Source organism: Pipra filicauda, unplaced genomic scaffold (genome assembly GCF_003945595.2).
Source record: "Pipra filicauda isolate LSUMZ 115617 unplaced genomic scaffold, ASM394559v2 scaffold508_size1329835_pilon, whole genome shotgun sequence".
Taxonomy (NCBI): Eukaryota; Metazoa; Chordata; class Aves; order Passeriformes; family Pipridae; genus Pipra; species Pipra filicauda.
The window spans coordinates 842,614-855,156 of NW_024104652.1; the positions used below are offsets into that span (position 1 = coordinate 842,614).

Genomic DNA, 12,543 nt, shown 5'->3' on the forward strand with positions numbered 1-12,543 from the left:
TTAAAGAGGAAAAAACTGGAATTCTGAGATTGCAACAGCCTTTCAAACCCAAGGTATAAATCCATATTGACTCCTTTTCCTTATCCTAATTTATCTGATAGAACCTAGAGAGGTGCAGGTGAAAAATGTAGATTTAAGTAGAAAAATCTCCCTCCAACCAAGGTGATCACCCCCTAAAAATTTCAGGTCCTCAGAGATGAACTCACAGTGACAAAATTCAAAAGAATGAGCCCTGAAGTTGTCCTGATAAAGAAAATAGGGCTGGGTGGTTTTGCTCTTTGTTGTTGTTATTGTTAAATAAAACAGCAACCAGAACTGAGAGAATGAATTAAAAAGAAAGCAGCTGTGTAATCAAAGAAGTTAAAGGAAAATTAATTAAAAATAGGAGCTGGGAGAATTCTTTTTCTGCTCTACAATTAAGCTTTGGTTTGCATCTGTCCTGGATCAATTGTCACCTTCTTGGGGTGGGAAATGGGTAAGAGATGAAGCTCCTTTCTTATACTGGGACAGCTGTTTCTACTGGAATAAAACCCAACATTTACTTACAATCTGAATTTAAAGGTGATGAAATAGCAATCAGTAATATTTCTAATGCAGTGGAAAAATTCAAAATCCCAGCCCAGGAATTCCGTTGGAATAAACAGAATTGACATTTCAGGAGGGTTTTTTTTAATGAGGAAAAATAGAAGTTCTCAATGTGCTAGTACATGAGAAAGGTTAGAGATAAAATATGTGTTGCACTCACACTGGTTAAGTAAAGAGGAAATATGCTGCCATTTCACTACAGATGATAACTTGCACGATTTTCAGCTCTTTTATCCTCTCACATTTTATTTTTAGCCCGAATGGAGAGGAGAAAATGTTTTGATTTTTCCTTTTTAATTTTTAAAATGTTTTTTCCTCAGGTTTGGACTGCTTAACTCGTTTAAACGACGTCACTTGAAAACAAGACTCTTTTTTGTTGTCACTTAAAAATGATAATCTTTTTCTACACTTTAACCTCCAGTTATCAAGCACCAGTTTCACTTCAGTCACCTGATCTCAAGCACTTGGCCAGGCACTTCCTCACTTTACATTTTCTTTCAAAAATGAACCAAAACCACACTGCTCAAATATTGTGCATCATTATATAATTAGAATATTGCTGTAAATCAGGCCTGATGACTTAACTGGAACTTTAAGGAAATATTTTTAAATTTTAATATACTTGGGGACATTTTTCACCCTGCCTTATTCCTATTTGTCCCTAAATGTTTTCAAACTCGCCTTTGCTTGATCCCTGGGGAATTCTGACGGCATGTCCCTCCATCCCAGGAAGCTGCTCAGCCTGCAAGCCCACAGATCCCATCTCCAGCAAATGTAATCCTCTCCCTGCAGCAGCTGCGTGCATTTTCCATGGACCAGCCTTCCTGAGCCAGACACCACGAAGGAATGTGTTTGAGAAAGCCAGAGGAAATCGTGGTGGGGACTCTGCACAGCCTGGCTGCTTCCCTCTTCCCCAAACTATCCCTCAGCTCTGCTCTAGGAAGCACAACAAAGCACCCAGGGAAAGTTACTCAGAGAATCATGGAATGGTTTGGGTTGGAAGGGATCTTAAAGCCCATCTCATTCCAGCCCCTGCCGTGGGCAGGGACACCTTCCCCTAGCCCAGGTTGCTCCAAGCCCCGTCCAACCTGGCCTTGGACGCTTCCAGGGATGAGGAATTGCACATCATGCCTTCCTGGAGCAAAGCCACAGCCTGCCTGTCCTCCTCCTCCATCCCATCAGGAGCTCCAGCCAGCACAGTCAGTCCGTACTCCAGACTTCCCACTGCAGGATTTACACAAAACTCAACACCCACGGAACGAGAAAAAGGGAAGATTTATGTTCATGTGCCCTGAGCAGGCGCTCGGTCGGATGCTGAAGAGATGGCAGATCATAAAACATTCCCAAGATCTCCCTACCCACCCTCAGAAATCCCTCTGTCCCATTGGATACTGTGAGCCAAACTTAAAAACAGACTCTGGACAGGAACTGTTTTGGCAAAGTTTAAAAAGTTCTGTGTTAATCCAAAAGTTAGTCCTGCCTCTTCCCAATTAATCAAGGAGCAGAGGAGCAGAGCTCACACAGTGCTTTAAATTTAATCCCAGACAAAATGGTTTTATCAGAAACTGCTTATCCTGGGGACTGTCTGAGGTCCGGGGTCTGGGCTGGGAATACCTGCAAGGGATACATCAAACACTCTCCCTTTCCCCACTGCACACCAAATGCTTCAAAATTTCAGCAGCTGCTGTTTTCCAACCCCTTCATAAATAAAACACAAAGAGCTGAAGCTGTTCATCACTGGAGAGCAAGGAGCACTCACCAGGCAATGCTTCCTGTCAGATTTTAATTCCTACAGCTTGATCAAGACAAAATACATCTGTAAAAGATGGTACGGCCCCACCTTTATTCTTTTTACCACGTTTACATCCCTGTGCCTGTGCAAGACTTTGCCACTTATCTTCCCTTGGGATTAATGACTAAATCCCCCAAATGTCTTTGGGAGTCTAATGGTTGTAATTCAGCTGTGATCCTGCATGTCTGTACATTAAACAGCGAGTTAAGGCAAATGTAACACAGTTCTGTGGTGCTTCAATAGCCATGGTCAGCAAAGAATCATCCACACAGCTGAGAACAGAACACAAATACAGCTTTTTGGGGTGGACCATCCCCTCAAATATAAGAAGATGCCTTTAATGCTGCGCAGGACAAAGCTACTCAAAAAGTACCTCAGTAACAATTTCTTATCAATAAGACAACAATGTCCCCCTGCACTGACCTCTCCACTCTGAAGAGAAACAGCACCTGCCTTTCTGGAGTGCCTCAAAATTCTCATTTCAACAGGCTGCAAATCCAGCTTTTCACACTAAGCTGAAAATATGGTTCATTCAGCTTTTTTCAGTCCTTCTTTCTCCACCCAAACCTTCCTCATCTCTGTGAAAACGTGAACCTCCCAGACACTACACTTGTGCAGAAGACATGAAATCAGACTTGGGAGGAGAGTAATTCCAACATGCCAAGATATCAAATCCAGCATTAAAGATGCCACTTTGAAGGACCAGTACACGCAGCAGTTGTGGACACCAGGACTGGGGTACTTTGAGGATATCCCTGACTGCATCTTGCACAATCTTTTCACTATCTTCAGGAGCAGAGAGGTCAGCAGAAACAGAGCAACACACAGGACAACAGACCAGGGAAAAATGCTGGAAGAGGTAAAGGCTTTGGAGCAAAAAACTCAGCTCTTCTTACTCTCCCTCTGTTGCACAAAATGTCAGATTTTTTCCTGCCTGTTCCCAATGTACTGAGCAGTGTCTGCTCAAACTCTATCTTAGTGTTATTCAGTCTCAAAAGTGAGCAATTCTGAGAGATCTGTGATGTTAAATCCACCAGATCCATAATTCAATTGACTCTTGACACAGCAGAGAGGTATGTGCCATCCTGGCTCCTGTTCCCTGACTCAGAGATAAGATGTTGAACCTTCCCCTAAAGCTCCTCCACTTCCCTGATGTTTCTGCCCTGAGAAGCTGTGGCTGCCTCATCCCTTGAAGTGTCCAAGGCCAGGTTGGACAGGGCTTGGAGCAACCTGGGCTAGTGGAAGGTGTCCCTTCCCATGGCAGGGGGTGGAACTGGATGATCTTCCAAGCCCTTTCCAACCCAAACCATTTTATGATTCTATATAAGCAACTACCCTCTGAATCCCTTTCCTTAGGATTTCACAGGGGCAGGATGGAAACACCACCCACAAAGCAGATTGACCCCTGAGCTCCAATCCCAAATGAAGAAGCCTGAAAGCCATTCCTTTGCTCACCCTCCCATGTGCTCTTTCACCAAAAAGCTCCAGAGACATGGTCAAGCTGCAGCTTCTCAGCAGTGTTTTCCATCCATCCATCATGGAAGAAGGTTAAGTTGTAGCTCTTGCAGCAGCTGAGGAGGTCTTTGTGGACACAATCCACTGTGCTGGATAAAATGAATTACTCTAACACTTGGGTGAAGGAATTTAGAGAGCTGAAGAGCAGAACAGAAATCTCTCTGTACCAAACTCAGAAACTTTTGTCAAAACCATCTAGGAAGGGAGAGTTTATCCAGCCTCTGGATGCAATTTTTTTACTGGACATCCAGAATGCACTCAGAAACACCAAAATTGCCATAAACCACAAATCAAAGGCTGCTGCATCCACCAAACCTTGCTGAGCGCTCTAATTGCTAGGAATCCTTAAAAAAAAAATCGGGAAAGAGCTATTCCAACTTGTTTAAAAAATTTAAAATGCAAAATTCTAACACATGACAAAGTGTGAGGAAGTCACAGAATCCCAGCATGGTTTGCATTGGAAAGGACTTTAAGGATCGTGTCATTCCACCCCCTGCCATGGGCAGGGACACCTTCCACTAGCCCAGGTTGCTCCAACCTCGCCTTGGACACTTCCAGGGATCCAGGGGCAGCCACAGGTTCTTGGGGCAAGCTGTGCCAGGGCCTCACCACCTTCCCAGCCAAAAATTTATTCCTGATCTCCAGTCTAACCCTGTCAGTGTGAAGCTATTCCCCCTCATCCTGTCACTCCACGTCCTTGTGAAAAGTCCTGTCAATCTCAAACACGTGGATCAGGGCTGCCCTGAGCTGAAGAACAACTTCATGAATATGGAGATTTACCCATTTTGCATCATTCTGAACTGGAAGCACCTTGGGTTGATGCTGCCTCTCCTCATCATTCCCAGCTGTATCCAAGCAGCCAGGTGCCAAACACAACCGAAGGTGGCAGGGAAGGTTGTTTTTCCAGCTGGAGCGTGGCCGGACAGTTGCTGGTGTCAGCGGAACGCGCTGCCAACCCCCGGCACGGCCTCGCTGACAGGAAGAGCTGCTCCCTCTGACAGGGATGATCCCTGTGCTCCTACCACGCTCCTCTGCTGACAGAACTGGGACTCGCTCGGACACCTCATCCCATAAATCCTGGAGGCTTTCAAGGTTATCCAGAAATGTTGGTAATGAGAGTGACCACTGCATCTTCCGGAGGCAGAGGTGAAGCAGGTCCCGGTGTCCTGATCTCTGTTCTTCCTTCCCGGAGATCTCCTCTGCTGTTGGGGGGTGGGGGTGGTCTGCGTTTCAAAGGGGAGGCATGAACTGCACTATTCACTTTCTTCTCAAGTTGAAAAGAAATCAGACCTTATTTTCGAGATTTTGGAGACTACCTGCTCTTCAAAGTAAGAGACAGGAAGAAATAGCCATGGGGATAAACACTGCTCTCACCACATAACTTACCATTAACAGAAAACATGGAATCCCAGAACGGCTTGGGTTGGAAGGGAGCTTAAAGCCCAGCTCATTCCACTCCCTGCCATGGGCAGGGACACCTTCCACTAGCCCAGGTTGCTCCAAGCCCCATCCAACCCGGCCTGGAACACTTCCAGGGATCCAGGGGCAGCCACAGCTTCTCTGGGCAACCTGTGCCAGGGCCTCATCACCCTCCTAGCCGAGAATTCCTTCCCAATATCCCACCTAACTTTCCCCTTTTCAGTTTGAACCCATTACCCCTTCCTGATAAAGAGGGACATGAATGGGGGTAACATTTAAAGCCAAACTGCTTTGAACATTCCATGACAAAGACCAAATGCTTAACAAGAAGAAGTTACAAGTATCACAAATGGCAAAGCAAGGGTTTCACATTCCACTCCTGAATATCCTAACAGAGACTTGTCAATAAGCCACTGAGCATCTTAGTTCTCAAAATACAAATCCTGCTGACTTAATCCTAAAAGACAAGCCTGTCATTTCCCAGGAGAGGAACTCCACAGGAACGAGAAGAAACTCGACAGCGCTGGTTCCATGCCATCCCAAACACCCTCCTCATGGAAAAAAAAGAGTACACACAGTTCAGGCATGGCTACAGCAAACACTGCAGCCAGAAGGCTTTGATGTGCAGAGGAAGAGTGGAATCCCCCAATGTGACAGATGCTTTATGGTCATTTATATGTGGCAGCAACTCATATTCACCAGGGACAGAAGTGCTGAGTCAGGGCTGGCCAATCCAGTTGGTTGGCAGCTGCCAAAACAGATTTGTAGAAAGTTGAGAATATGTGATTAAAAACTGTTTCAGCCATAACTACTCTGGTATCAAAAAACCATTAATACTCCACTCTTAACCCACTGATTTTAAGCAGTAAAATGCTTTAACTGATAACTTTCCTGATCTGTGAATTTAGAATGACATTTTCTAAATATCAAATACAGGCTCTAAACAGCCCTTGGCTGCATCAGGAACTATACTCCAGAGCTCTGAGAATAAGGCAGTGACCACACAAGCAGAGCCAAAACCTGACTCAAACTGAACACAGCTCCACTTTTATGGCAACCTTAGGGAAAAAAAAACAACAACAAACCAATAAAATAAAATAAGTGGGTTTTGTTGTTTTAAATTGCATTTGAGCAGAAGAGTCTGTGTGTGCCACAATCCAATTTCACTGCTCACTATTTCTCTGCAGCAGTGATCAGTGACAAACCAGTGCAGGTTTCTTCTAAGTTAATGCCTTTATCTGGTGCAGGAGATTAAAAAATAATAATAACAATCTCAACACAAGAGAGACTGAGCAGGTGCCTCAAGAAGGAATGAAATTTCCACGATGCTCGATAAAAATCCGCCTGGTGTTTACGGGCAGGTTCTGCCATTAATTTGGTACATTCCTCGTCTCCTGTGCTTCCTTTTAAAGAAAGCTACTGCTCACAATCCTGCCTGGAAAACCCAAAACAAGCCAGCTTTGGAATGGCTGCACAAGGTCATGTTTGATCTCCCTGGGAGGACAGACATCCAGCTATTCATCCCGCGGGAGCGGCGTGCGGAGGGTGCTGGGCTGAGCACATCCATGAGCTCCCAGCTCAGCTGCCAAACAAGAGCCTCCTTCCACAAGGCACTTCCATCAACCACCCTTTTGTTCCCCTTCTGCAAAACCAAGGATTAGTTAAAAACTCCGTTTGGGGCACTTGCGTGAAAAACCACGGAAAGCCAAGCCCTGTGAATGGTTCGGGTTGGAAGGGACCTTAAATCCCGTCTTATTCCAACCCCCTGCCATGGGCAGGGACACCTTCCACTAGACCTGGTTGCTCCAAGCCCCATGCAACCTGGCCTTGGACATTTTCCTAAATCTCTCCACCAAAGCTATTCAGAGTCACTCAAAAATGCTCAGACAAAAAGCCCACGAAGGAAATCTCAGTAAGGATCAGCTCCAGTAAATTATCCCCCTAACACAGCTCTTACTTTCCAGCTCCCTTCAGGACACCGACTTCCACAGCTACACAAAAACTCCATGTTCTGATGCAACCAAATTCCAACAGCTAACCAAAACAGGCCAGTCTTATGCTATTCCAAGTGCTTCCAGAAAACATCGTGGACTGCAGACACCCGTGTTTACACAGCTCCTGATGTGACCCTGTTATCAAACCAGCCCGGCACAAATTAAGACCACAAAGCCCTACTGAAAAGCTGCAGGTTCACTGACAGGTCACGCTGGTGTGAAAACCCATCCAGGGAAACATCCAACCACACCGTGGGAGTTTACCTGGGATGGGATCTGACCAGCCACTTCCTAGTGCTGGAGATTAAATTCCATTTACAGTTTCTAGCCTCCTGTCTAATTTTCTGCTCCAAGACACCCGTCAGCTGGATGTTTCTGCATTAACCACACACACACACACACACAGAGAGCATCTATTTCAGCATGAAACAGATGTATGAGCAAATTTCATGCCATTTTTAAATACTGGTTTGGGATTTTCATGTTTATGACTAAGGTAGGCAAACAGAAAAGACAGATTAAATTTGAGAGAGTGGGGACAAAAATACACTGTCAGCATATTATCAAGGTCTAGTGAGTTCCTAATCTTCCTTATCAGAACCTCTTTCCAAAGCCAGTAATTTAAGAGAGCTTGGTATGATGCTTTGAGAGATAAATTATTCCAATGGATCATAATTGGCTTAATAATAATATCCTCTATTAAAAAGGAAAAAAGCTTTCCCGCCACAGATAACCAACACATTAGGATTGCAATGGAAATCACTTCCAAGACTGCTAGACCCAAAGTTGGATCTATTTACACATGCTGTGAATAGACAAGAAGAGTTCATTTACAGATGGTTTCTCCCCCAGCCTGAAATGCATTTTGGGGAAAAAAAAAAGATAAATATTAAAACAACATCAACAATCCAGCACTTACCAGCAATCCTACAATCAACCATTGTGTGCCTTGTGACAGACAAGAGAAATAAAACCCACAAACACCAAGAAAACACAGCTCAGTTTTAAGCTTTCATGGCAGTAATGAAAAGCAAAGTGGGCAGGAAAATTTTAGAAAAGCCTTAAATATTCTTCTGTAACTTAATAGTGAAGAGAAATATTTGCTTAACCTCCGCCTTCACCATCCAAAAAAGAGCCAGTTACTCTAAAAGCTACCAAATGCCCCAAGAGGAATTTGAAGCATGAACCACCACCACCAGAAAGCATTTGGGGAAGAGGCAGATGTCCCACAGTCAGAGGCTGCCCGGCTTAGACATCCCAAAAACAACTGTGCTGGAGACACTGGTGACTCATTATTAGCAAAGGAGCAGAGAAACCACTTGAAGAAGTGAGGGGAAAATTCCATGTTAATTTAAGAGCACTCTCTAGCAAACCTTCCCCGAGCTCTGCAACATAAAAACAGTTGGACAGTCACTAATAAATGCATTTTGTAAACACTACTGACAGCACTCAGCGAGCACAAGATGTGCCATCTGCACTGGGACTTACCAGGGACTAAGGAAAATAAAAGTACAGTGTTTACACGTTAAGTCCTTTCAAGAAAAAAAAAGGTTTACCTTACTTTTAAAAATTATCATAACATCAGTGACTTTAAAAAATAAGTTTGCTGTGCATATTTGTCATCAGAGGCAGTGCCATCTGATTCAGTATTCCCTTGATACAGTTCCTCCCTGTTGCAGGGCTTTACAAAAACAAAGAGCAAACCAATGACCTAGAAACAAATGTGGCCTCTCAAACTACTTTAAACTCATTAACTTTATACTTCTTTCAGGCTCATAACAACGTCTAAAACGACTGCCAAAAACCTGGATTTAAACTTGCCAGGCTGCACTAGGAGAAGCTTTGGGTTTTATTCCTTATCTGAAACCGTTTCAGGAGTAAAAGGCACATTTTTCATAACCCAAAGAATGGAAGGGGGGGGGGAAGAGGGTTGTGGGGTGGTTTTTTTTTTTTGTTTAAAGGGGATATGTTTACATGGCACAGAGCAGAGCCATGAATTCAAACCAGCTCTGGAACCGGAAGCTGGATGACATGTCAGCACAGCTCTCCACTAATTACCAGGATAATGAGAAGCAGAATATTTCTTTTTCCACGAAGAGATGACACAAAAAAATACTTCCCTGCAACACAACTAGTTATTTCTTGTCGTGCTGCCTGGTTGTTTCTTGTCATGCTGCCCTGTACTACGCAGGCACACACAAACAAAAGCAGCTCAAGGTATGCTGAGTTCCAGGTTTATGACAGCTGAAATGTTCTTTTTAAAGGATTTAGGGCTGGAATTCCTCGGGAAAGAAGCTGAGTGATCTGTGCACAGCACCGTAGGAGGAAAAAAAAAATAAAAGAGGAAGGTAAATATGCACCGTGAAAACTTTTAAAAATAACTCCCCGAGGTCATAAGTAACCATTTCAAAGGGGTGGTGGGAACAGGATCCATCTATAAAACTTCAATTTGAACATTAGCAAAGAGCCCTCCCCCAGCACGAGCAATTACCGCTGCCTTTCATGTGGCACAGGAACACACCTTTCCTTGCACGCTTGGCTGTGTCAGGTCTATTTTAAACACACTCAACAGCACTACAAAGGAAAACATCACACAGCCTCCCTTCCCATGCAGCTGAACATGCAGGCTGCCAAACGCGGGCTGGAAGATTCAAGGCTTTCTTTAAAAGCCACCCAGCCCTAAAAGCTGCCGAGCATCTGCGATGCGTGAGGAACGTCCCTGATGGATGGGGAAGGTCCCTGATGGATGGGGAAGGCCCCTGATGGATGGGGAAGGAGCTCGTGTGAGAGCAACACACCGGTCCGACCCCTCCTGTCCCCCATAACTGCGGTTCTGGCAACACAGATTCACGGAATCCCAGAATGGTTTGGGTTGGAAGGGACCTCAAAGATCACCCAGTTCCACCCCCCTGTCGTGGACAGGGACACCTTTCACACGCCCCATTTCAAGAGCATCTACTTGACGTGCTGCACTAACTCTACCTCGTGCTGGAATTCCGTTCCAGCTTCTGAAGAGCTTTAATCTGCTTCTGCCTTTCGCGGGCTATTATTAACCTCGGGGATAAACTTGCACCCTTTTAATCAGGTGCTTTAGCTGGATGCGTTCTGGAAAACAGGTACGGGCAGCAGATATCCTCTACCTCCTCCGGCAGTAACGTGGAAAGGATCACCTGCAACATTCACCAAGTCAAGCCTCGAGCGCAAACCACAGAATCCCAGGATGGTTTGCGCTGGAAGGGACCTTAAGGATCATGGCATTCCACCCCCGGCCACGGGCAGGGACACCTTCCACTAGAACAGGTCGCTCCAAGCCCCGTCCAACCTGGCCTTGGACACTTCCAGGGATGGGGCAGCCACGGCTTCTCCGGGAAACCTGTGCCCTCGCGTCCAACCCTTTTAAAGACAACTGGGAGCCCCCGGGCTGTGCCAGGGGCGGCCCCCCCGCCGCTCACCTTGTACACGTCGCCGTAGGTGCCGCTCCCGACCCGCTGGATCAGCTCGTAGTCCTGCTGCGGGTTCCGCCTCAGGATGTCCCCGCTCGCCCGCGCCGCCGGCTCCATGTCCAGCGCCGCGTCCCTCCGGGATGCTCCTACCGGCCCATGGCTCCTGCGGCGGGGAGGGGGGTCAGGGGGGGCCCGGCCCGGCCCGGCCGAGACAAAGGCGGGCGGGCGGCCGCGCCCTCCGCGGCTCCCGGGGCTCCCCGGGGCCGAGCAGGAAGCGCCGGGGCGGGCGGGGAGCGGGGCCGGGCGGGCTCGGCGGGGCGGTGCGGGGCGGTGCGGGGCCGGGGCCGCTGCGGCTGCGGCCCGTCCGCCGGGGCGGCCAGGCCGGGCCGGCTCCTACCTGCGAGCCGCAGCCCTTTGTCCCGCCGGAGAGGGAGGGAGGGAGGGAAGGAGGGAGGGAGGGAGAGCGGCCGCCTCCTTCTGCTTTTCCCTCCTCCTTTTCCTCCTCCTTCGCGTTCTCCTTCCGCGGCCGAGCCGCGCCGGGTCCGCTCGGGGTCGGGACGGGCCGGGCCGGCAGCGCCGCCGCAGCGCCCCGGCGCGGCCACGGCCGGCCCCGCTCCCCTCCCGCTCCCTTCCCTGCCCTGCCCTGCCCTTCCCTCCCCGCCCGGCCCCGCGGGAGGGGGAACCGCTGCCCCGGGGCTGTTACCGGGCGCTGCTCCCCACCCCTCCCGCGGCCCCGGTGCCGCCGCCACGTCCGGAGCCCGTGGAGCGGTGACAGGATGGTTTGAGTTGGAAGGGGTCGTATAAAGATCATCCGCCTCCAACGCCCCCCCTGCCATGGGCAGGGACACTTTCCACCATTCCCAGGTGGTTCCAAGCTCCGTCCAACCTGGCTTTGGACACTTCCAGGCATCCGGGGGCAGCCACAGCTTCTCTGGGCAAACTGTGCCAGGGCCTCACCGCCCTCACAGCCAACAATTCCTTCCTAATATCCATCCTAAATCTCCCCTTTTGCAGCTTAAAGCCATTCCCCTTTGTCCTGTCCCTCTATCCCTTGTCTCAAGTCCCTCTCCAGCTCTCTTGGAGCCCCTTTAGGCACTGGAAGGGGCTCTCAGGTCTCCCCGGAGCCTTCCCTTCTCCAGGTGAACACCCCCAGCTCTCCCAGCCTGGCTCCGGAGCAGAGGTTCTCCAGCCCTCGGAGCATCTCCGTGGCCTCCTCTGACCCTGCTCCAACAGGTCTTTATTGTGGAGGGACAAGTGTGGGGGCAGGCACGGCCTTTAGCCTGTGCCCCTTGGTTTGATGCAGGAGGAAAGCCCCCAGCTCGCCTACGCCACCTATATATTATATATATTTATATCCACATGTGTGTTTCTACCAAACACAAGGCTGAGCTTTCCTTCTTTCACACCAGAGCTGTTCCTTTGTGTACATCCTGGTCGGGATTATCACAGCTGCCGTGGCAAAACTGAGCAGAGCTCCGGAGGCTGGGATGCTCCCAGAGAGGCTCTGAGGTGCAAGAGGAAGATGCAGGACTGCTCTGGATCGCAGCCTTGCAGCCACACCACGTAATCCTTCTCGTGGGCTGATCAGGCACCCAGGGCATTTAGCTCTGTGGGCAGCCAGTGCAATGAGAGTCACACCAGAATTACCTCAGACCTGTTGGGACTCGCCTCCTTGGGCTCCCAAAGCCAAAAAAGCTTCCGTGAAACTGCGAAGTGGAAGGTATTCTGTAGCTGCCTCTTTGGAGGACAATTATTTGCAGCGAAGCGGCCGAAATTCTGAGCAAAACTCACCTAT

General features: G+C 48.2%; 1 protein-coding gene across 2 annotated transcripts in view; it reads right to left on the reverse strand.

Annotated features, from left to right (window-relative positions):
* Positions 1–11,348, reverse strand: part of MAP4K5 (mitogen-activated protein kinase kinase kinase kinase 5) — a 57,597-nt gene extending 46,249 nt beyond the window's left edge. Inside the window, exons 1-2 of one of the 2 annotated variants that reach the window (XM_027744475.2) lie at positions 11,146–11,348; positions 10,758–10,911 (exon numbers count right to left, since the gene is read on the reverse strand). In XM_027744475.2, coding sequence (XP_027600276.1) covers positions 10,758–10,865 — 108 coding nt within the window. In that variant the 5' untranslated portion in view covers positions 10,866–10,911; positions 11,146–11,348. The remainder of the gene's footprint in view (positions 1–10,757; positions 10,912–11,145) is intronic. The other variant, XM_027744477.2, reaches the window with a different exon arrangement.
* Between the last annotated feature and the right edge of the window lie 1,195 nt (positions 11,349–12,543).